The sequence below is a fragment of the Epinephelus lanceolatus genome, chromosome 12 (genome assembly GCF_041903045.1).
Source record: "Epinephelus lanceolatus isolate andai-2023 chromosome 12, ASM4190304v1, whole genome shotgun sequence".
Lineage (NCBI taxonomy): Eukaryota > Metazoa > Chordata > Actinopteri > Perciformes > Serranidae > Epinephelus > Epinephelus lanceolatus.
In genome coordinates this window covers 16,950,203-16,975,506 of record NC_135745.1, presented here as the reverse complement: position 1 = coordinate 16,975,506, position 25,304 = coordinate 16,950,203, and the positions used below count along the sequence as shown (strand labels likewise).

The 25,304-nt window shown below is 40.5% G+C and overlaps 1 protein-coding gene across 1 annotated transcript; it reads left to right on the top strand.

The window, feature by feature from the left end:
- The first annotated feature begins 741 nt into the window (after positions 1-741).
- On the top strand, positions 742-25,204 carry usp33 (ubiquitin specific peptidase 33). Its single transcript, XM_033651101.2, has 24 exons — positions 742-892; positions 3,997-4,095; positions 5,480-5,533; positions 5,651-5,713; positions 9,621-9,770; positions 10,084-10,192; positions 12,073-12,142; positions 13,619-13,732; positions 14,620-14,698; positions 15,890-16,334; positions 16,454-16,594; positions 16,735-16,850; positions 17,659-17,831; positions 17,941-18,011; positions 18,098-18,131; positions 18,249-18,294; positions 18,383-18,563; positions 18,723-18,849; positions 19,024-19,193; positions 21,139-21,220; positions 21,361-21,469; positions 22,872-22,974; positions 23,664-23,732; positions 23,981-25,204. Exons 2-24 carry the CDS (start codon positions 4,012-4,014, stop codon positions 24,136-24,138), a joined length of 2,748 nt encoding a protein of 915 aa, XP_033506992.1. The 5' UTR covers positions 742-892; positions 3,997-4,011; the 3' UTR covers positions 24,139-25,204.
- Positions 25,205-25,304: the final 100 nt, after the last annotated feature.

The window sequence follows — 25,304 nt, the reverse complement described above, 5'->3', positions numbered from 1 at the left end:
CATGTGTTTTATTTATTTAATTCATCATTTTTTGTCACTAATTTGTTTTTGTTTTGTGTTTTGGGGATTCCATTAATTCCAAAATTATTATTTACTACAAAAGTATTTATCATTTTCAAGGCTGATGTCATTCTCCCCATGTCTTACCTTCCTTTGTTTTCCTTCTGTCAATTTACAAATAAGTAAAACATGTTTTTATATATTCATACATTTCACTGAAACATAGAAGAAAGGAAAAATATTAAACATGTTTGTCCTAAAATCATATTGTCTACCACACAAAACACCTCTATGTTGAGTTCACTGTTATTATGACAATATACACCTGACACGCTAGGTGGCGCTTGGGATGGGTTTACTATCGCCTTTACTATTTTCATCACTACTTTTTCAGCCCACTAATCCTTCTTTTGATATAAAACCATTACACAGAAACTATTAGGCTATTTAATATCAGTCACAATGCTATTTCATACACACCTGCTACTCATGACCATAGACTATAAACATAGCTCATGACTTGTAACATAACACAGTAGCAGGTATTTTATTGCTATAGGGGACAATGTTTTTAAGATGATAAATGGTTGCTAATATTGGTGTTGTTGCGATAATATAAATATGCTGCTGTTAAAATATGAAAAACATGCATGTAAAAATCAAATGTAGTGTTTACAGTAGGATGGGGAGGGGTTACACGACTTTTTTTTTTTTTAAACCGGAAAAGGGGCGGAGACAGCTGTAACGTTAGCAACCACGCTGAGCGACAGGAACGGTTATCGCTAACGTGAAGGATTGCCCTTTGAAATATGTATTTAAATACGCGCTGAATCCGTGTCTTAGGCATCAAGTACAGTTGGATCTACGCGAGAAACCTCTTTATATCGTCCAGGTAAGCATTGATACTCTAATTATTTCTGGTTGCTAGCTAGCTCTCTGCTGACTCCGGTGTACTGTAGTAGTCACTGTGGGATCGCCAGTGGTCATGTAATACAGGAGCGTTAGCTGGCTAACATTAGCTATAGCATATTACTAGCGAAATGGTTATCAATAGCAAACCGTTTTTAACATCCTCTTATATGGCTAAATGTACCCTACACTTGCCTTTAACGTTATTACAAGTGTCATGGCTAGCTTGCAAAGTAAAATGTCAATTCAATGACCAATTATTAGCCAACGGGCTAATGCTAACAGCGAAAGAGTGCTAGTCAGCCTGTGACGCTGTCAACGCCTCGCCTGGTTTTGACAGTTCAATTTGAGCAGTGGACAAGGCCGAAGCCACACACACCTCTAACTCCTTTATCCACCACAGAATAGACCGAGTGTTACTTAAAAACATGGCCAAAATAAGTTAGTTTAAAATGCCGCACTCCAAAACGTTACCTAGCTAACATTAAGTCAACTGCCAGGTGACGTTACGTTATCAACATGATGGCTAATGCTACCCTTTTGTGAATGCTCGACATGCTACATCATGCTATTACGGCACTTAGGTTTAATAATTCAGTGCCTCGCAGTGTTAATATACTATTATTACACTATGGGATAACAAGGAATCTGGCATCATCGGATTCATGTGCACTGCCTGGTTTGGGTCAACGCCCCACCCCGACTGTACCTCCTCTTTGTGCAGGATTAAACCTGGAGTATAATTATATTGTGAAGGCAGTGAAAGGCTGAGGATGGTTTGTGGTAGTACGTGAGTTAAGGAAATATATTTTCTCCTCCACCAGCCTTGCATAATAGCCAGAGGCATGACTGTGAAACCACCGGCTAATACGATTTTCCTGGTGTGTATGTTAGCTGTTGTAGTGATTGATGTCAGTTGGAGGCACAGTGAGTTTGTTTATTTGACTTTATGTACGAATACTTACAATGTCCATAGTAATTATGTGTGCCTCTAATACAAAAATAACGGCAGATGATCCTTGTTTGTATTAACTTTATGTATGAAAAGAAAAAGAGGGAAGAAGCAGGCAAATTGACTTAAGTAAATACTAAACATAAACCTAACCAAGGATGAGCTACTTGCATCCACTTCTTCACATGACAGTGTAGTATCAGTGTCTTGTGTCTGCAAAAATAAAAAACAAAAACAGCATTTGTGGTGTGCTGAATCAACACAAATAATCACTTATTAACCATGATACAACACATCAGGTGGTGTTTTGTGTGCTTTTTGTCATACATTTGCTCTCATTGGCTGTCTTATATGTTTGTTGGCAAGCCAAAGCTGTGCATCTGAGGTCTGAAATAGGTTAGTGTATGCTGTGACACTCAGGGTAAGTGGTTTTTACCATGTTGGTTAAATGTGCTGAATCATGAGCAGCCAAATGGAGAGCTGTGGGTTGGGCTCTGTTGTTATAATGCCATTGACACATGAACACTCCCCAAAAGCCTGTCTTATTACACATGTAAGACAGTATAGATAAAGTGTGAAATATTAACAGAAGTTGTGACTTGTGGAGAAAACCTGCGGGTTTATAAATGCTTTATCACCATAAAGAATTGCAACAATTGCTTTCACTTTCCTATTTCCTGTTTTCTTTCCTTATATTTTTATCCACCCATTCAGATTCATTTTCAAAGGTGCTTTACTGACAGATGTACCCACTCCCCTGAGAGGATGCGTTGTAAAACCATAGCTTGTATAATTTGCCAGAAATTATTTCTGCACATAGTCAGATGCTTGTTCGCTTTATAATGCTACAGTTCTTCAAATACAGAACCCTTGATAGACAGACTCTAAGTAACCCATGTCCCCTGTCACTCTCTAAGCGAATCCCCTGCTCCCCTAAGGGCTATCTGAGGCAGTGCATGAGCCCTGATTCTGTTTGAACAGGAGATGGGACTGCAGCCTTCTCAAGAGGCCTGATATAAGAAACCTCCGGTGGTTTCCTGTCATCCCACTGTACAGGGCTTGTATTGCTTGTCGAGTAGCTGTTGATCTTCCTCTTTTTATACACATTGAAAGATAGAGGAAGTCCATTAAGACTCCTCAAGTACCGCACTACACGTACTTCAGCACCCAAGGTAATCTGAAGCAAGGTTTGGAAGAGTTTTGTTGTAATCCAAAAGGATTATTGGGGTGACACACGTAGTCAGTATGCTACAGAGCTGGTCAGCATAGTAAAATATTTAATGTGTTATCAGAATTTTAACTGCTCCAGCCAGGTAAGGCAGAACAATGAAGGGAGGGGTAATAAAGCTCTTGTCCAGTGCCTGTGCATAGGTGAATTTCTAAAGGTATACATGGTAGGTGTAAACAAATGTACTTGCCAGAAAGGATGCAGTATTGTACTTGTATAGGTTACTGCCCCAGAGACAGGCTTTTGTGGAACAAAAGAAACAATTCTGCTTATCTTTTTTTCTGTATATAAAACTTTAACATGGGCTACCAGCCAGAGCTAATGGTTTTGTGACTTTGACTTCTCAATCAGAACACTACTGGGTATATAAACACACACAGGCTACTTCCATCCTTTTGTGTGTTGCTGTCATGGGAAGTGAAGTGAAGTCACTGGACTTGAAGGAGAAGGTAGACATGTGTTTGTGTATGCAGGCGATTTGTTCTGACTTGTTTAAACATCTGATACATCCGGTCTGTGTCTCTTATTTTTTCTGTCTTGTCAGCACAAAAATCATTTACAGCAACGACATTCAGACACCGCTTGTTCAACACGAGTTGTTGACAGCTGTGGCGTGATGAGCTGCTTGGCTTGTCAGTGGCTGATAATAAGAGGAATTTGTCGGTCATGCAGGCATAGAAAAAACTTATGTTGTTTGGCGGGGATTCAGGTTACAGTCGCCTGATTGTTTTACTTGTCCTTCGTGCTGTTCTTTGGATATATCTCCTATTACTCTATCAAGTATCAGATGTGGGGCCGATGAACATTCTTTTAGAACAAGAGGTCCTACACTGTTTTATAAATCACCTGACTTTAAATGCAAGTTGTGTAATGAATGTTGCGTTCTCTCTTTCTCTGTGTCTCTCAGACCTGTGGGTGAGTGATGCCGCCGGCGTCCAGCTGTGACTGTCCCCACCTGGACTGCGTGGGGGAAATCACTAAGGAGGAACTCATTCAGAAATCCCATGTGAGTGACTAGGGACGGGAATTGATAACATTTTATTGATACCAATGGCATTAACGATTCTGCTTATCACCGTGATTCTTTATCGATCCGTTTATTGATTCCTGATCAATTTTCTGTGTGGGATAAAAAAAAAGTAGGCCTACGTGGGTTTTTTTGTGTTAACACAACAGTTAAATTCATTATCTAAAATGGATGAAGTGAGAGAATGTTAGTACAGCATTCGTTTTCATTCAGGTTTTCTTTGTCAAAGAAGAAATCTGCTGATGCTGCCTGTGTGGCATTGTTATTATAAGATAGGATATTTACCCTCAGTAGAGGATGTGCTGCTTGTTTGGGAAGAAGTGACACTCATGCCTAGAGTGTCAAAAACAAAAAAAATATCCTGAAATTTAAGCCCAAGTTGAGCAGAAAGATGTTTCAGCATATTGTTCATTTTTCCACCCTCACAAGTAGCACTGTCATCTTTCTTTGAGAAATGAAGCCACACTTCGGACTATTTCTTCTTCTTTGCCATGACTCCTTCTTGCTGAAAGTTTCCAGCAGTGTGGATACATGAGATTGACATCATTGCTTTGCAATGCGCTACTGTCAGAAAAACATTCCGGCACTGATAAAAGGAAATGATAAGCTCAGAGGTTTATGATTCCAAGGAAGTGGACAGTGTGGAACCGGTTCTCAACTTGACCTGGTTCTCGATTTCCATTCCTATGAGTGACCCTCTCTTGTGGCACTGTCCACTGCCTTACGCATAACTTACCACTCTTTTAAAAATAATTCAATATCAGGTCTCAAAAAGCCTAAAGCACTGAATTCAGTTTCCTCAAAAAAAGGTTTTAAAAAGTCTTAAATTGAATTTTCAGAAGTCTTTCAAAAGTAGTAATGTCCCTGATAGTTATAAATGTTTTTGTATCTGATTGCTGGCTGTTGGGAGACATTATACACCTATAAACTAAAAGTGTGATTGTCCTGACAGTGGATATTGTGGGTGAGGCTATTCACTTCCTGTTAAGTGGAGTTTCGGTCAGCACCATCAGATGTGTCATGTGTCTCGTTTTCAGTTGTTATTACATCCATCCATTTTAGGCCACTTATCAGGGTCCAAGTCAAAGTAATTTGATTAATTACTTTCATTGTACTTTGATTTTTTGGCCAGTACGACCTTGAAACAGGCATTTAATTTCATTATATGTGGTATTTAAAAATAATTTAATTTAATTAATTGTCTTGAATTTAACTCGGTGAACCCTGCAGAAACCCCGAATAACTTGTTTTAAATCACGTCACCAAGTCTGAGGTCAAAGCCTTATTTGAACTTTACCGTTGTCTCGACAAGTTTCATTTTAAAGCACGTGACTCTAACCTGAGTGTCCTTATATTTTTCTAGGGTCAGTGCCAAGACTGTAAAGTTGGAGGACCAAACTTGTGGGCATGTTTGGAGGTAAGACAGTGCTCACCGGAAAATAAAATAAAGCAACATCCTAACACTTTGTTTCTTACCTGAAACATATAATTTCTGTTCTTGATCTCTGCATCCTCTGCTTGTTTTTCTCCCCAGAATGGCTGTGCATATGTAGGCTGCGGAGAATCGCACACTGACCACAGCACTGTGCACTCGCAGGTGAGAGATCTCAAACCTTGCTGATGCCTTTCAACTGTGATATATTAATTAATGCATAGAAAAGAGCGAGGGAGGGTTGTGACTGAAAGGGAGGACATCTTGAAGTCTGGACTGTGAAGTTTAAAAAAGTAAGCTAAAGAGGAGTGTCAGTAGAGAGGCAGAGGAGGCACAGATGGCAAGACAGGACAGGAATACCACTTCAGAGTCCCAGGAGCCATGACTTGGATTAAAACTGCCTCCAGCACTGCTTTATTTTTAACATTTATCTCTCTGCGATGTTAGAGCCAGCACGTGCATCTCTTAGCATTTGAAGTGCACGCATTGTTTAAAACCATCAAGCCAGCTCTGTCTGCCTACACCTCCACATTCAGTGCAACTTCAGCAGTGGATCATCCATTATTAATTGCCATTCCTCTGGGAAGTGAGGGAGATTCAGTAGCACTGTCAGTTCCATGGTAACAGTATCTGCCCCTCCTGGCTGCTCTAAAGCTTTACTCAGCCTCTGGTACTCCCAGTGTTGACTAAGCCTTTTCCTCCAGCACACTAGGGCCAAGTGGGGTTAGAAGCAGAGACGGAGAAATATGAGAGCAAACATGTAATTTGCCCTGCCTATTAGTAACTGCATAGCTGCTCAAACCATTGTCCAGGAGGGCCAGTTCAAGTGCAAACCTCTTCAGAAGTAGAGCTCACCGCCCAGATGAGAGGCAGATTTTGGATGCAGAGCATGCTGGTGAAGAGATTTAATATTAGCTGATTATTAGCGGTTGTGAATTTTATATCCATCTGTTTATCCAGCACATCTGTCTGTTCAGCTCGCCAGCCGCCTTCTGCGGTTGTTTTTTTCCCTGCAGAATCCATCTTTAAATCTTGTAAGAATGAAGGCCATGCTTAATTAGTGCTTTGGAGGCCCTGAGGGGAGGGAAACATTTTAATCTCTTGACTAGGCAATAAGAAAGACTGCTGCTGGATCAGATCTGATGCCTCTGCCAGTCAAACTGCAAGTAAACACAAGTGTTTCAAAGTGTTGAGTAAAAAGTTACAGCCCCATCAGCTAATTTCAGAAGTTGGAAGCTTCACAAAATGGAAAACATAATTAGTATTTACATGGAGATCATATTCCAAACGTCATTATGCACCAAAGAGGGCTTCTGAGGCAAATTCAAGCAATGGTACACTTTGTAAATCCTTCTCCATATTGCTGATAAAGATTTTGAATCAGCCTTACAGTTGCTTTTGGACTATAAGTACTCTCTTGAAAATACCAGATTTGTTGATCAGTTCTCGAGCAGTTTTACATGCACTTGCGCAAATGCTGCAAATCCACTGAGAGAATAACCTTGAGAAGAATAGCAGCCATTGGCGTCTCTTATTCTTTATCGATTACAGATAGTATTGTCTTGAATGCTGAGGGCAAGAGAGGACACATTTTGCAGACACAACCTTCCTTAGTAGATCACATGCTGGAGCAGATGCTGAATCTAAGCAGTTGCAACACCATAAACATTTCGCAGTGTTTATTTTGGACAAGTGTTCATATGAGCTTTTGACATGATCAAACAGGTTTTACATCATCTTCATTTCTCAAGTTTTAATCTGTGTGCGGAAGGAGCACTAAGGATTTTTTTCATTTTAAGACAGCTGTTATGATGAAGAATATTTTAGTAGACTTGCATATAACAAATTAACACTATGAACGCTACGAAGTGCTTCATTGTAATACAAAACATTATGTGTGTTGGTAAAAAAAACATCCTATAAGCCCTACAAATCCAGCTTGTTATTAATGCCCTACCTGGTATACTTTCCTTCATAAATTATTTAAGCTAGGGAGTTTCATGGCCGTGCTCAGTCTGGTGTGCCCCCTCTGCCAGCCCTGCTCTGCCCCGCTGTGTGGAGGCTAATGCAGCCCCGATGAATAATGCAAGGTCTGCTGGTCGCCTGCTGCTCACGTTCAGTCTCCTGTCGACCTGCCAGGCTGCTGGTGTTTGTCAGAGCAGCAGTGGGTCAGCAGAACTCGGCCATGTTTCCACAGCAGTAAAAGTCTGCCCTGCTTTGCTGCAACCCCCGCTCTGTCTGACCCCACCTAAAGCTGTAACCTGAAACATTCAGCTCAGAATTGGTGTCTTAAAGATGTTGAAAATAAAATGTTAAACACTGCTGCATATTTTAGGATTTGTTATCGTATTTGGGAGGATTTTGTTTACCTGCAAGAAATCTCATAGAACTTGGGAATGAATGCTAGTGTCGAATGAGTATATTCAGTGTTGTTAATTAATTTTACAAGCAGAAAAGCCCAAACCGCTGTAGTTCCTGCTTTGCAGTTCTGAGGATTTGCTGCTTTTCTTTGTCTTATGTGTTAATTAATTGAATATTGTTGGGTTTAGGATTTTTGATCTGAAAAAACAAGCAAGTTGAAAATTTAAGATATGCCATTTTCTCAAATTTAATAGACAAAACAATTAATTGACAGTAATTTACTTAATAACATTAGTCAACTACAGCCTTAATACCTTGTTTACATGATTGTAGATGGCAGTAGTAATGACCACATAATTGCACTAGTTAAAAAAAAATACAAATCAGTGTATAATTGTACCACTTTTTTATGTGCACTATAAATGATTTGATTGCAGGAGGTGGGGTTGGTGTGTGTTGCAGTGTTTCAGTCCATCTAGATTTGTACAAATGTTGGTTTTCTGTATATTTTCTTTTAACTACTAAATCAATAGTGTCAATAAAGCTGACATCATATAACACACGTTTTCATTTAGTCAGTGTTATACACAAGACCAGGGATATTCAACTTGCTTTGCCCAGAGGCCACTTTTGCAAAACAGGACAGGAGCCCAGGAGTCAGTTAAAAACAGTCATTAATAATATATATTGGATAAAATGAATTAAAGAGGCGAATCCAGTTGCAGAAACCCTGCACCGGTCAGGTGTAAGCAGGGGTGTTTCTAGGATTTGAGGACATTCTGGGCTTAACCAGGGTCCCTCCCTGGCTTTTTTATTTCTTTTTGATAAACAGACTCATTTTAATACACTCTGGTGTTTCATATCTACTCAAAGAACAAATAAAAAATCCCCAGCGTGACGCAGTTTATCTTCATAGTGAATAAGAAAATGTTTTTTGGGCCACCTGCACTTGACCATAGCAACAGATTGTTATTAATAGTAAATGAAAAGGTAGGGTTTGAGATCAGACCTGGGTGATTTGAAGAAAACTCAAATATCACGATATATACTAAATATCCTGATACTGATATTGCGACAGTATTGTACGGTGGTACATCAGTGCTTGCACAAAATATTTACACAATCAGGTTTTTTAAAAATTATCCCCAGGAATATGGAGACAATAACTAAGCAGGTAAAGGCAAGTAATAGATCAGCAAGAGCAGTCTGGTTAGTTCAGGAAATGACATCACTTAATTGTAATGAAGCCTTTAAAACCAGGAAAACATTTACGATATGATATCATAAACCTAAGGCGATATCTAGTCTTGTATCACAGTATTGATATAATATAATTGCCCAGCCCTATCTTACATCATGATCTCATTTGGGCTGCAAATTTGTTTTATCTTCGAGGGAAACATTTTGTTCTGCTGGACTGTTACAGCAGCCGAGCTTGAATCTTCCTGTCTTCCAGTTTAGTTTGTACACAATACAATAAGGCAGGCCTAGCCACCAGCAGGCACACCTGTATTTGTTATGTAAGAGCAAAAGCAACCTGTTGATAGTCTAATGAGATATTGATTGGTGGATCGTGTCAAAGATAAAGAAGCATCACGCTGGTAAGAAAGTGCAAATGAGCATTATCAGCTGTAACACTGTGGTCTTGTTTCACTTTGTTTACACAGTCTGATATGTCTATTCACAAAATCCTCTACAACTTTGTGTGCAGGAGACAAGACACAACCTTACAGTGAACCTAACCACGCTTCGAGTGTGGTGCTATGCCTGTGGCAAGGAGGTTTTCCTGGAGCGTAAACTAGGTCCTCACTCTCCCCATGCCAACAGTAAACCCCTCCCGTCCCTGCAGAATGCTGGACAGGTAAGAGCCAGGTTCCCCTCTGTTTGTCATCATGTTTTATTACCTTTAGCTTACATGGGTTATTTGATTGCAGAGTCATGAAGCAGATTTAATACTAGGCAACACAAAGTGTCAGACCAAACAGGTTTACATCAAATGTTTACTGCATAATCGCTTCATTACATAACCATGTGCTCTGCTTCATTCTTATCAGAGCTGTGCGATAACAGTCTATCTTGAATGACGGTTGAACTGTCAGTCAGATTTTATGCAGTTATTCATTTACCAGATAAGAGTTTTATGATGATCTATGTGTGCTGTGCTGTTTCTCCAGGATAACAGCAGGGCCCCTGAGAGCCCAACCTCTCTGAGAGTGCCCCCTAATGGAGGCTGTGAAGACCTGGACATGGAGACAGAAGAGGAGGATGAACTGCGAGCCCGAGGTCAGCTCACACAGAAGAAGTGTTTTGTGTTGACACAAAATGAATGACAGTTTGACTCATGATTCTACTACAGAGATGTTTTTACAGTCCAGTAACATCTTGCATTTGTATCTACAGGCTGTCAAACAAAAATGTAAATCAGTATGAAAATGTTAACACAATGCTAGCTGTTCCCACTGATATCAGCTACAAGGTCAACAAATGCATGGGGAAACAAACGTCTAAATGCTGCAACTGATTTACCTAATTTACCTTTTTTCTAATCTACAGTTGTAATGCTGCTGCAGTAGACACTTTGCCTGCCTGGATTATCGTTTTTAATAATTAAAATCATTTACTTCTGAAGTCAGTGAGGTGACTAAAATTTAATTACATTTTATCAGCTCTTAGTGGAAGTATGACAACATAAAAAAAGACTATTGCACGGATGATTTGAAGTTAAACCTCAAACACTGGAGCTCAGTAATCAGCAGTTGGTTTAGTTCAAAGCACAGAATATGATTTGAATTAATAAGAACAGTTAATGGGTGCTTCAAGACGAGCGTTTTAAAGACCTTTACGCACCAAGCAGACTTCAAAGTACTTGGGCTGACGAACACCTCACTTTGCCTCAAGTCTTCTGTTAAAAGCTGTACTTGCACACACCACAGAGACCCAACATCATTTGAAAGACAACGCAAACTAGCCAACGCCTCACACACAACTGTGATCTGAAACAGTTTTGTCTCATGTAGCTGCTGATAAGGTTCGACTTGCACCGACGATGACAGGCACACTGCAAAACTGAAAGCCACAAATGGTCCTTGAGCAGGACTATAGGCCACTTCTGTGTAATTCAATGGGTTGAGCTTCGCACGAACACTTTTGTGCTGAGTTCTTCAGTCCCACTGAAGCCACCAATGCAAATAATGTTTTCACTCAGTGCTGTGAGACACACACAGGCTCCACCAAATGGCATATGTTATGTTAAACCTCATGCGGTGCAGCTCAGGCGTTGGCACCAGTCACTGCCTCAGTTATTTTTGTCTCAAATACAGATCATATGATCAGGAGGTGTAGTAAGTAAGCTTTGTAAAGACTAATGCCCTCTGCAGAGTGCGCTGGCCACATAAGATCCAAGATTTACGAACCATGAGGCAATTAAGCTACTTTAAACCAATTTCCCGGAGTCATAACACAGAAATGATACACATATTTTTTGATTCAGTGTGGCTTATACTTTCCAAGGATATTATCTCTGAATCTGTTGCAAATAACGCCATAAATTTGCTTTGAAATCATACAAAAAGGCTCTTATAACTTATCCATGTAACAGTTTGCATATAACTACATATAACCATATATAACATATGTTTTGACATTTTCTTTTGCGTCAAAGTAATCTAATAGTTTGTACAGTCTTGATTAAGTTGCAAACACGAGGAACTGCTTACAGCTAAGTCGGCATACTTTTAATGGTGCTAATTTGCCAAAGTGTAAACAAATATAGGCAAATAAGTGGGTCCAGGTTGTAGCCAACAGCTTAGCTACTGAATCGATGGCAACATCATACTTTCTGTTTATATCCCCCAAAGCATTATGGCAACTGTAGTTTCAACACATCTAGCATGATGATCCTCAAATAGAAGTAAAGGAAGAATAACAGTAGGAGTGGCATGCCTCGACTTTGTCTTGTATAAGATGAATCAGCTATCTCTGCCACAGTAGCTGATTTAAAATACACCAGGTAGCCATCTTCTCTGCTCTTGCTGTACAACATTAATCTTAGAAACTGAATACGTGTCCTTAACATCGTAGAGACTTTCTGTCTGCCATGAAATTTTACAAGCATTTGCCGATTGGCTCGTTTTAATTTCCCCTGTGTGTTCTGTCTCCCTCAGGCCTGACGGGGCTAAAGAACATAGGCAACACCTGCTACATGAACGCTGCCCTCCAGGCCCTGTCCAACTGGTGAGACCTCAGTTAACCTGCCTTCTGTCCCCGCATCTAACTGTCACCCCTCTGACATCGCCCATGTGCTCTTTGGTGTTACTTCTCGTTTCTTTCCCCCCTCGCACTTTCGACACGCTACTTTTCAGTAGTCTGTGCTGTTTTATTCACTGCCTGGTTCTTGTTGACTGTGAAAAGAAACGACCGTGGCTGCGCTCATTTGGGAGAGTGACGGCTGAGTGAAAATTGCTGCAGTGCACCATTTGAGACGGCAGAAATGGCCTTTTGTAGTTCCCTGTAGGGTCTTCTGTTACAAAAGAACATCAACTCTTTCCCGACATCTTCTGTTCCTTCCCCTCCTCCTTTTCCCCTTTCCTTTTCCCACCATGTCTTTTTATGAGACACATAAAAGTGTACTTATTTACTGTTTCCCAGTCTGCTGCATGTTTTTTATTGTTTATTGAATTACCAATCCATCTGATTCATTCTTTATGATTGGATTGCTGGTGTGGTCACTTAAATTAGGGCTCCACTGCAGAGCCTGTGGCTGTGTTATTACTTGCTTTGTACCCCTTACTTTTTATTTTATTTTTCATGGAAGAGCAAAGCACAGCAAACCCATCCTCTTCTCTAATACTATCTACCCAGGGGGGCTGGTAAATTTTTAAATTAAACCGAAAGATGCCTAGTCTGGATACGAGTCAAAATGGGGGAAAGATGTGGGTCAAAATTTGCAATCTAAATCACGTTCCAAAAATAGGAGAAACTGAGTCACGCAGCTGCGGAAAGGAGGGACCTTTTCTGAAACTTTTCCTTTGATGTCTGTTTGTGTGAGCGCTGCTTCTTTGAGTTACCGTCGGGTCAGTATTCAGTTCGAAGGACTTTTCTCCTGCCAAGGGAAGGGAACGCTCCATGCCTTATTCATTCTGTAGTTTGTCTCTTTTTCACAAATTCCTGTCCACTCTGTATCCATCAAGTGAAATCCCCTCAGCTGTTTTTCTTTTCAGCTATTTCCAATGTCCTTCAACTTTCAGCTGCGTGTGGAGTTCTCTTGCTTGGGCCAGTTACCTCTGGGAATTTGTGATATTATTCTACGAGTGAAATATGGGTTTAATGAAACCTAATGAATCAAAAATACAGGCAGAGGAGACAGCATTATGTAGAAATGCTGACCTGGATTTCCATTCCCATTTGTCATTTTCTGCTTTGATTGACCTTTACAAATGTAACTGCAAAAAACATACTAAACCTGAAATAATTTACAGCTCTTCAGGTATTTGCAAACATAACAGATTAGAATAACATTACATTATCCTGTACTACTCTGAATTATACCTGCTGCTCTTGGATTTATTGAGGATTAATGGAAGATTTTTCAGAATTAGCCACGGCATTACTAAGCGTTTTGGTAATTAAAACCAACCTGTTAGTGGACAGATACTCAGTAAAAGCTTGTTTGGTGCCCACATGTTATATTTGTCTCTCTCTCCACTGCAGCCCGCCCTTGACACAGTTCTTTCTTGAATGTGGTGGCATGGTGAGGACAGACAAGAAGCCTGCACTCTGCAAAAGCTACCAGAAGCTAGTGTCAGACTTGTGGCACAAGAATAGGTTGGTGTTTGTCACTTCTTTAATTGATTTCATATTTGAATGGTCACATTTATTGTTTTCCAGTGTTTAGAATATGACTCCAGAGAGACTGTAGTGCTGTAGATTTTAACTTCACCCCGAAATCAAAAATACATATTTTTCCTCTAACCTGTTGTGCTCTTTATCAGTCTAAATTGTTTTGCTGTGAGTTGCCAAGTGTTGGCCCGTAGAGATGTCTGCGATGATTGACAGCTATGTTGGCCAATTTGTGTGCAAGCAATCAGTGGTGCTGCTCGTGATCGGTGGGATTGGTGTATGGTTGGGAACGCAATACTGCAGGGATCACTACTGTGGAGACTGTGGCTCCAAACGATATCACCAGCACAAGATGGCAGCAATCATACCCTGTATATTTTGGCTTTATTTTTGTACAGTAGGAGGAAGTGGAGAGAAAATAGTTCCTACATGAAACTACTCACAACATGGTCTGTGGATTATCTTGACTAACAGGGTCATGATTTCTGGAAAGAGATGTTGCTGTTGGGTTTTTCCAATGCATTTTTTGGTGCTTTGAGCACCACAAGCCGAGTGCCATCTAGTTCCATTATATTGAAGAGAAGGCAGACATTTCTACGGCTGATATCTCCTACACATGGTAACTCACACCAAAAGCAATCTAGACTGATAAGTAGCACTACAGGTAAGAGGAAAAATACATATTTTTGATTTTTGGGGTGAACTGTCCCTTTAAACTCAGCATCCACAGCCAAACTTGAATCACATTTCTGTATCAGCTAGTTTTAATTTCAAACTCTACATCACAAAAGACTTCATTGTGACATTGTGTGTAAGAATACTTGTTGAGCAGGCTGTGTTTTTGTCATATTATTTTTTGTCACATATTGCAGACCCTCCTATGTGGTTCCAACCAACTTGTTCCAGGGGATCAAAGCCATAAACCCCATGTTCAGAGGATATTCTCAGCAGGTGGGTCATTGCAGATGGTGAAATAAATGTGCAACTTAAGTGTATGCACACAGATTCGTTCTATAAATAAAACATGAAGGCACTCTTCACGGTTGGAGACATATTCAGCAGTATGTCTGTGACTTTGTTCCTTTTATATGTTGAAAAGTAATCAGCTGTTGCGACCTGAATGGGTGGATTTTTTTGCTTTTACCTCTGTGCTTTGCAAATAACATGAATAATATGAGTAAATACGAATAGAAAACATGGATTAAGGTTTGAATTGAATTGAATCCTTTAAGAATGAATTTGTGCTGAGCTGGGATTATTATGGGTCTGACGCCCAGACTGTAAAGTTGATCTTATATACAGTCTCTCCCTTTTCTCTTCCACTCCATATCCCTCCTTGCTCGTTCCTTTACAGAAATAAAATTAGCTCCAGCTCAGATCACTCAGCCAGACAAACTGAATCCTCTCCGTTGCAATTACTAACTCAGAGCTTCTGACTTTCATTCACACACAAATGCACACATTAAACCTAACTAAAAAGATAAATTGCTTGATTTGATTCCAGACGGTGCTTGAAAGAAAAGATTTATATGTTATACATAGAAAGACTTCTTACTGGATGTCTTGTCTTTGTCCAGTGTCTGTAAATAAGGGACTCATAAGCCTGAGCAGTAAAATGATAAAAGGGCCTGTTTCCTCTTGGTTTGCCAGTGTTTGTTCAGAGGACTTAGCTGAGGAATATTCATTTGTCACGCCATGCTGGGCTGCACAGCCTTGGAATTACCATTGCTATGAATGAAGTTAACATTCCAGGTCCTGGGAGAGGAGAGTTCATTTGGCTTGAGAGGGAGATTGGATGTCTGTGGTTCATTAAATTTGATTACACATTCATGAGCGTTTGGTTTCGGATTCTGTGATGCAGAATTGGGATAAACAAGGAGGTGAAGTGGTTGTTGTTTGTAATTTGGGGAAAAAAATTAGCTCTGGGAAAGCTTTGCTGTGTCTGTCAAACTCGATTATATTTAGGAAGAATTAGTGCTGCGATATATTTCAGTGTTCTTTTCAGGGAGAGGAAATTAACAATTTTTTTTCACAGACTACTGTGACCAAAATAACTGCAGAGAAACTGTAAAAATTTCTCAGCTTGAACTAATTTGCTACCTCAAATAACAATTCTTGTGATTATCCTCACTCGGCCTCCAGGACTCTCAGGAGTTTCTGCGCTGCTTGATGGATCAACTCCACGAGGAGCTGAAAGAGACACTGCCCGAGCCCTACGACCAGTCCAACGGCATCACCGTGGAGGATGGCCCAGAGGAGGACAACCACAGCCAGTCAGACAATGACTTTCAGTCATGCGAGTCCTGCGGCAGCAGCGAGCGAGCCGACAATGAAGTGCAGGGTGGGAACGTGATGATGGAAGACACCAACGAGGCTGAGATGCTGATTCCTGAGCAAGATGAGATCCAGGCCAACAGGGAGTGGCAGAAGGAGAAGAACATGATTAATGACCTTTATCGCTCCGGAGTTAATGGTGTTATGGGTGGAAGCACTGGAGTGGACATGGACAAAGATGTTGACACCACCACTGAAACCACACCCATTATCAGCAGCCAGGGAGCCATCAAGGTTCAAGGCAGAACATCAGGTAATTATGGAGAATAAGTGACTTGATGTTTTATTTTATCCACAATTTACTTGACTTTTTGATATTCAGCATCGAATTTACAGTATTGAAACTCAAACATTTCGCCTGCTCTCCACCAGATTCCTTCCCAGACATACAAATGTCCAACACCACAAGACCACAGAGTCCAATCCCGATGGAGGGACACATTCCCAAAATGTCTAGCAGCCCGCCCAAAGCTTCTTCAGGCTGGCCCAGCCTAAACCCTGCACACAAGAAAGGTACTTCTGCATAATCAGAGGCAGACATATCCAGATTCAAAGCTCTAAACTTTTAGCAGCAAAGTCATATCATGTGTCTGTCTTTGCTCACATACTGTAGCACTATTCTCACATTTCTCTTTCTTTCTGCCTTCCTACAGCAGTGACCACATTCTCCCCACCAAAGAGCAAGCGTCAGAAGAAATACCGCAGTGTCATCTCAGATGTGTTCGATGGGACCATCGTCAGCTCCGTTCAGTGCCTCACCTGTGATCGGGTTAGTGTGGACATTATTCAGATAATGGGATTGTTGAGAGGGTGACAGGGACAGTGGCAGAAGAGCACTAGAGAGTAGGACATTATGTCATAAGTCATTTCATGGTCCTAAAAATAGAATGTAATGGAAAAATCTACTTTGGTGCTCAGCTCTGGTGTTCCTACCACAGACTGTATAAAATAATGGACATAGCTACAGTGACATCACCCATTGGTTTGTAAAACTGCCATTTTGAAGCCTTGAGTTCGGCATTTCCGTGGCCATCTTGGTTTTTTGAATCCAGAAGTGATCGTATTTGGATGAGAGGGTGGAGCTGAGGATGAGTGACAGACAACCTGTCAATTAAGCAGCCCCATCCTTAAGTATGCCTAACTTAAAGCCTTGATAAAATGTAAATGGCTGAGATATACAAAAATTCATCCCTGTACAGTTGTCATGAATGTTGAAATTTTTTTTTTGTACCATGATGTGAACATGTTTATTTCTGCTGTTAAGTCGAGCATTTTAACATCGGGGTCTATGGGGATTGACTCTGTTTTGGAGCCAGCCTCAAGTGGCCATTAAAGGAAGTGCAGTTTCTGGCACATCCAGGTTGGCTTCATTTTCCAGCCCTGGAAGTTGCTGCATGGTTCCCACACAATGTTGATGCAATTGTACATCCACTGTCATGTCATATTGTAATATTTCTGCTGTCATGAGAATAATTCTCTGCTACAAAGTGACAGTTTCTGACATAACCATGTAAAGATAATCACAGAAATGTGGCCAAAGACAAAGCTATACTGTCTGTATGTTCTGTTTCTGTCAGGTGTCTGTGACCCTGGAGAACTTCCAGGATATCTCGTTGCCCATCCCAGGGAAGGAGGACCTGGCCAAGCTCCACTCTGCCACCCACCAGACCTCCCTGGTTAAAGCTGGCTCCTGTGGGGAAGCTTACGCACCACAGGGCTGGATTGCATTTGTCATGGAATACATCAAGAGGTGTGTTTATAATATGTACACTATTTACTTTCATCACATGGAGCATTAATGGCTCTGTACTTTTCTATTTCTGTGTCAAATTCACATCTCTGTTTGTTTCTATTTTTAGTTGGTTCTGGGGTCCAGTGGTTACGCTACAAGATTGTCTCGCAGCTTTCTTTGCCAGAGATGAACTAAAGGGTGAGCGTGTGGGCGTAAATCTGTTCTACCAGCACACACATTAAGACTGATGTCTCAATAACTGTGTGCTTGTTTTTTTTTTCTAGGAGACAACATGTACAGCTGTGAAAAATGCAAGAAGTGAGTACCTAATTCTGAGTCTGCTGAATACTGAACTGTACTACTAATTCATTTCACAACAGGAAATAATTGTCTGGAACTGTAATTATTGCTCTTCTTCGTCTTTTTTCCTCTTAGATTACGAAACGGAGTCAAGTTTTGTAAAATGCAAAGTTTGCCAGAGGTATACACACAACCTTAGTACTTCATGTCTTTTGCCCTAATGTTTTTTTACACGACAGATTTCTAAAATAAAATTTCCTCTGCTCCAGATCCTGTGTATCCACTTGAAGCGCTTCAGGCACGAACTGATGTTCTCCACCAAGATAAGCACCCACGTCTCCTTCCCGCTTGAGGGCCTGGACCTGCAGCCTTTCCTGGCCAAAGACAGCTCCACCCAGACCACCAACTATGACCTGCTGTCAGTCATCTGTCACCACGGCACTGCCAGCAGTGAGTGGGCACAGTCACTCCTCTTTCTGCTCAGACTGGAGCATCCGCCTTCAGTTGGCATGCTGTAGTGTCCTGCATTCATTAGCCTGTAGACAAATTTTACATGTGCTTGTTAGGTTTATGAATGCTGCTCTAATGCATTCCCCCGTTTGATCCCAGGTGGCCACTACATAGCGTATTGCAGGAATGACGTGAACAATCTGTGGTATGAATTTGATGACCAAAGTGTGACCGAGGTCTCTGAATCCTGTGTCCAGAATGCTGAGGCTTATGTGCTCTTTTATAAGTAAGTCAACACAAAAGATTTTAATTGTTACACACACAGAGTTGTAAACAGGGACCTTTTTATCCTTGAAACATTTTAAGATTCACTGTGCTGCTTTGATATTCATAACTTACATCTCACTTTTGATCACTCAGTTGCAGTAGTGATTAATCTGTGGGTCTGTTCCTGTCACAGAAAGAGCAATGAGGATGCAGTGAAAGAACGTAGGAGGGTGTCGGGTTTATTTAACATGATGGAGCCCAGCCTTCTGCAGTTCTACATCTCTCGCCAGTGGCTTAACAAGTTCAAGACCTTTGCTGAGCCGGGACCTATTTCCAATGACGACTTCCTGTGTTCACATGGAGGTGCGTGTGACCAAGCATTTTATTCTTACTCTTGCATTAAACTGGGAAGGTCAACTGGGGACCACTGTTGTTTTTTCCTGAGTCTGCAACTTTCAATACCCTCCCTACCCTCCTTTTTGATGTGCCCTGTGTGGGCTTTTTGTATTTTATCGTCTTGTGTCTATGTTCTGCTGCAAAGTCCAATTGCCCATCGGGGACAAATAAAGTTGAAAGTTGACTTGAGTTGAAAGTTTACTATGTCATCATCATATTGAAACTGCTCAGAGGTCAAAGTATCCGCAAACAGAAATCCCTTTTCTTGTGCTGTACACAAGTGTTTAGTGGAAAAATGGTGCTCTACCCTCTCGTAACACAGCTTTTGCTTTCATCCTTTGCTGTGGATTTTTGACTTTGACAAAGACTGCAGAGTATTCCCTGCACAACACAACAGACTTCAAAGGGGGGTTTTACTTCTCTTTGTGCAGATGATCCCTCTCTCTCGTTATAGTAGAGAAGAAGAAAGAATTGTAAAAGGGTTTTGTGCCAATCAAGTTCCTTTCTTTTCTGCCCTCTATTCAAACAGTGCTGGAAAATATGGAATTTAAAATTAAGTTGGAAAAAAATGTAAATTTATGATAAAGCTGCGGCAGAGAATGTGTTTCATTCTGTAAATAAGCACGTATAGGTTGTTTCCTCCTCCTCTGTAGCCACCAGCACATAATAACTGGCTAGTCAGGTATATAAGTAGAGATAATATCAGTGCAGTGAAACCATGATTGTGTTGCAGCAATGCGGCCAGTTGTTTTATTTTCACTTTCCCGTTCATTGCTAAGGGCATCATCAGAAATATATATTTAGGCATGCAAAGCCTTTATTAGGGGCTCTGGCAGCATGTTTCCCCGGGAGAGGTTCTTCAAATAAACAGCCATAAAATGGTTGCTTCCCTTTAATCTTTCAAGGAGAAATACTTTGTGTGGTCATGTAGTGATTCCCAGTCTTTCTGCCTTGTGACCCCATAAATGAGGCAAAGTCTACCTGTGATTCACATCATTATGCCTTGAGTTTGGACATGATAGTGATCGTTTCCTCTTGGACAGCTTCACTGGAAAGATTTTTAGAGGCTTGAAGAGGCAGAACTATTCAAAGTGTTACACAAGAAAAAGCAAAAATTGATAGAAAATCAGCTTTGTGAAACAAAAAATGTGTTTTTTCCCCCTTTTTTATCCTCTTGTGACCCCTCAGTTTTATCTTGAGACTTCTTTGGGGGTCCTTACCATAGACAGTATATGAATTTAGATGACACATCTTCATTTCCTCCTACTGTACAATGATGCCAAAATATCCCAGATACAGCTGCTGCCATCTTGAGCTAGTGATGTAATTTGTAGCCAGAGTCGGCGCAGTAGCGATCTCTGTGAAATTAAGGTCCTGCCCATAAACCTGTCCGAACAATCATGAGCAGTGCCATTGATTGCAAGCACACCGATTGCCACACACAGCTGTCAATCATGACATAACACTTGAACGTACAGTGGCATGATGATAACTACCTAAAATGAAAGAAACCATCTTTGGGAAAAATTAATTTGACGTGTACTTTGATGTTTTAGTTTGGCTCATGTCCCATCCACTAACTGGGTGGGGTTTATGACCTATACTGCATCCAGCCACCAGGGGGCGATTAAGATGTTTTGGCTTTACATTTGGGGAGCTGTCATGCTGTCCATCTTTATATACAGTCTTTAGTAGGATCCCAAAGTTAAAATCCACAGCTTTATTAATGATAGGGGCTGTGATATTACATATAAGGATATAAGTTAATAATGGGTAACACAATTTGAAACTGACTTCAACATATTTGTGCATATTTCTGCCAGCTTCTTGGCTTTTCAAGAAGATAGTGGTCACACTGTTCCCAACACTGATCCTTAACAAATGTATATTATGTTTTAATATGTTTCATCAGGTGTGCCCCCCAACAAAGCAACGTTCATCGATGACCTGGTTGTGATGCTGCCACAGAACGTGTGGGATCACCTTTACAGCAGGTACATACAGTAGACAGGCCAACTGGAGGCATTAAACATTTTCACCTCTCCCATTACTCATTTTACTCACAGTTGCAGTACCATTTCCTTTTGTAGAGTTAATTTCATCTGTGTGAGTTAACTTGGACTGTTCCCTGCAGGTACGGAGGAGGACCAGCTGTCAACCACTTGTATGTTTGCCACACGTGCCAGATTGAGATTGAAAAACTGGAGAAACGGCGCAAATCAGAGCTGGACATGTTTGTCAGGGTAAGTCTGTCAACCATCAGCCCAGTCGCCAGAACAGAATGTTGGCATTTAACGTTTCTGCAAACCACAGATATGTTACGTTTATTGAGCTAAGTTTCTCATCAGGAGAAGGAGACGACTGATGAAAAGCAGACAAAGGCAAACCACTCTGTTGGAGACGCTGTTCATTTCCAGCCGTGTTTGTAGCAACAAAAGTGGTATTTTTAATGAGAGGTTGGGACATTTCCAGCCATATTTATAGAGGCAAAAGGGGATATCTTTTAACAAGAGGTTGGGATATTTCTAGCCGTGTTTGTAATGACAAAAGCGGGTATTTTTTAAGGAGAGGTTGGGACATTTCCAGCTGTGTTTGAAGCAGCAAATGCAGGTGTTTTTTAAGTAGAGTTTGGGGCATTTTTAGCTGTGTTTGTAGCAACAAATGCAGGTATCTTTAAACAACAAGCTTGGACATTTCTTGCTGTGTTTGTAGAGACAAGGGGGTATTTTTTAACAACGGGTCAAGACATTTCTAGCCATGCTCGTAGCGACAAAAGCAGGTATTTTTTTTACAAGAGTATGGGTCATTTCCAGCTGTGTTTGTTTGTAGCGATTAAGCCAAAACATGATAGTTTCCTAACCCTAAGTGGCTTTTGTGCCTAAACCTAATTACATGTTAACAACAGCATTGTAAAAACATAAAATTGAAATGTAAAGTTTCAACATATTTGCTACTGCTACATATTTGTTTGAGGAAACATACAGTGCCAACATTTATTCTGGTGATTGGGTTGCAACCATATGTTCACCAGTAAGACCACGGGCAACTAGGAAAATGGAACGTATATGGAGCTAACCCTATTAAGCCAGACACAGGAAAAAATGACATGAGTGATAATGCATTTGATGCCAGTGAGCCTCTGTGCAGCCCAGTACTCATGGGAGTGTATAGGCCTATTCTCCAGTCTGTTGAACCAGTTGATAGGCTGCACGTGTTGGTGCTCTTCACCCCGGCAGGAGATGAGAGGTGTGAGCCCGATGAAAGCCTTATCATTAATGCATTGGGACAGATGCAGCTGTTATTGCCTGCTCAGTCTGCTCACTCACACAATGGCTGCTCAGAAGAAAAGATAGATGGTGTGTGTGTGTGTGTGTGTGAGAGAAACGGAAAGCTGGATTGTGTCATTTCCAAGAAAGATGAAATTGGTGCAGTGTGGTGTTAAGACTGTTCTAATTGGAATAACTACCAGAGAGAATTGATTAGGTTTTCCATCTCCTCTCCTTTGAATCCTTTCATCTTCACTTAATTTTTCTTTTTGCCCCCCCACCCCTCCTGTTTCTCCTCCCCATCCCTTTGCATCCTTTCTCCTCCCTCATGTCTCTACTGCTCACTCCTCCCCCATTTCCTCTCCCCCTCTCTCTGTAGCTGAACAAGGCGTTCCAGGAGGAGGAGTCTCCAGTGGTCATATACTGCATCAGCATGCAGTGGTTTCGTGAGTGGGAGGGCTTTGTCAAAGGAAAAGACAATGGTAATTGGACAGAAGTCTTGCCTTTCCACCCCCAATCCTGTTTAAATGTCTGATTAAAAGGCTAACTGTTTCCATCTTGACACTTGTGCCTGATTGCTGCTGATTGAAAAACTGTTGCGATTTTGTTTGGTGTAAATTTCTCTTTTAAAACATATGTCCCATGTCAGATGTATACATTTACATGGTTAGGAGAACATGGCAAATGAACTGTTTTATATGGGACATCCAGATTCTCTTGTTTGCAAAAGCTGCTCATGTTCAAAAGAAGCTCTGAAGTCCCATTTCTTCTCTTGATTTATCTTCAAAGAGTTTGCTTTAGTCCCCCGAGTCAAGTTTCCCTCCCGCTACAGCAAAATGAAGCGTCAAAATATATTTCATTTTCTCGCACTCGTTCTCATTTTCTTTGCTTCCCTTGCTTTGTATTGTCACATCTATTTATAACAGCTTACATCTGGCACGTCGGCAAATGTCTTTTTTCCCTCTGACTTCTGCTCCTCTAATATTTGTTTTCCTGCTGTAGCAAGTGGGGAGCAGAGATTGCTTTTCATGGTGTGACAGAAACATTTGACACTTTAACATTGTTGCTCTTTGAAACAATTAGGATTGAGGAAATATCTCTGAAAAATAGACATGCATATTACTGCTGTGTATATAACTATGACTGTTAACTGTCTTTCTTCTTCTTTAAGATCCTCCAGGACCTATTGATAATTCCAAGATAACAGTAAACAAGAATGGCCATTTAACACTCAAACAAGGTACTATTATTATTATTAATAATATTATAATTATTATTATTATTATTGCCATGTTTTGTTGTTATGTCTCTACTTTTATGCTGTGGAAAGATGTTTTTAATATTTGTTCGGGTATTTTAAGAAGCATAAAATAAGTGAACTATAAAAACATAAATAGGATGGATAAATAAAACCTTTTTGCCAGTACAACCCTTGAGCCTTTAACTATGCAGATAGTGTCATTAAGTGTGTTTGCTCTGACCCCGTAGGAGCTGACTCGGGGCAGATCTCTGAAGAGACATGGAACTTCCTCCACTCCATCTACGGCGGCGGTCCACTTGTGACAGTTCGGCCAAACATCAGCCACCAGGAAACAGAATCATCACAGTCGGAGGAGAAGATCGAGATGGAGACGCGCTCTGTCTAACCAGGCACTCGGCAGAAAACAACGGAAAACATTCAAGAAATTAAAAAGCCTTTTTATTTTGCACTTGACTTTTATTTCAAAAGCATTCGAGCAAAGGACCTCATCTTTACCGCCACGTGACAGCCTTTGACTGCTGACAGAGGGAATTAACATGACTGACAAAGGTTTGTCATGTTGTACAAATCTGTATAAAGAGCTCTTAAATTTCTATTAGCACTGTAGTATTCATGTGTCAGGTTGTTTTCAGAACTGAGCATTTAAATTATGTGCAGCTAAAAATTCCACTGAATGCCATATTTCTTTTTTTTTCTTGACCAAATGAGCACATATTGTATGTCCATGTGTCTTGTGTTGCTGATATTGATGAATCACAATACATCTTGCTGTAGATATATCACACATTTTTCCTGTCTTAAGAGAATATTGTCCAGTGAATGGTAAGGAGAGCAAAAATGTGACACTTAAAGTGGTGAAAATCATAAGGTTATGAAGGGACTAATTACTGAGTAGTCTCAGGAATGAATTTTGTGTTTTGCACTGTTCTGTAGACGTACAAATTGGCATGCTCACGCAAATGTCTGGTTTGTATTTGAATGTACCAGTACTGATAGTATGTTGGTCAAGATTCAGCACTTGGTAACTTATCACAGAAGGGAGTGATTTAATATGATGTTAATAGATTTTTTTTTGTAGAAAATAAGTGGCAGGCGGAGTCTGTTAAGAATGCATGCTTTAACACTCAGTCCCAGTTTAACATCACATGTAACTGCATGTAAATGCAAAGCTGCTCATAAAATGTGCACGCAAGTCATGATCTGGATCTGTCTTCACTAAATTGTACAGCTACAGAAAGCATATTGCAGTATGTAATCAGCATCATCAGCAGCAATCTAATTAATTAATTAAAGGCATTATTTTTGTGTATGGGCATGGTGTTGCTTAACATGCTGGCTGATAGGGGGTAAACAATGCTGTACTGCAAGTTTTTGCATATGGATGTCACTTGGGTAAGATCTATCCTGAATTTTGCTGGCTGACACTATTAAAACTTGATGAAAACATGTTGAACACTGTTGTCATCTTGATTTTGTCACCATTTCTGCTAGGTAGAGAGGTTGTTAGATGAGAAACAAGGGGGTAAATTAGAAAAGAAAAAGTCAATTGTA

Excerpts from the sequence above, each read along its gene's own strand:
- usp33 (XM_033651101.2), top strand. The coding sequence starts at position 4,012 with ATGCCGCCGGCGTCCAGCTGTGACTGTCCCCACCTGGACTGCGTGGGG. Across the intron at positions 21,221-21,360 it reads TGGGATCACCTTTACAGCAG|GTACGGAGGAGGACCAGCTG; the intron begins GTACATACAGTA and ends TGTTCCCTGCAG. Across the intron at positions 22,975-23,663 it reads TGTCAAAGGAAAAGACAATG|ATCCTCCAGGACCTATTGAT; the intron begins GTAATTGGACAG and ends TTCTTCTTTAAG.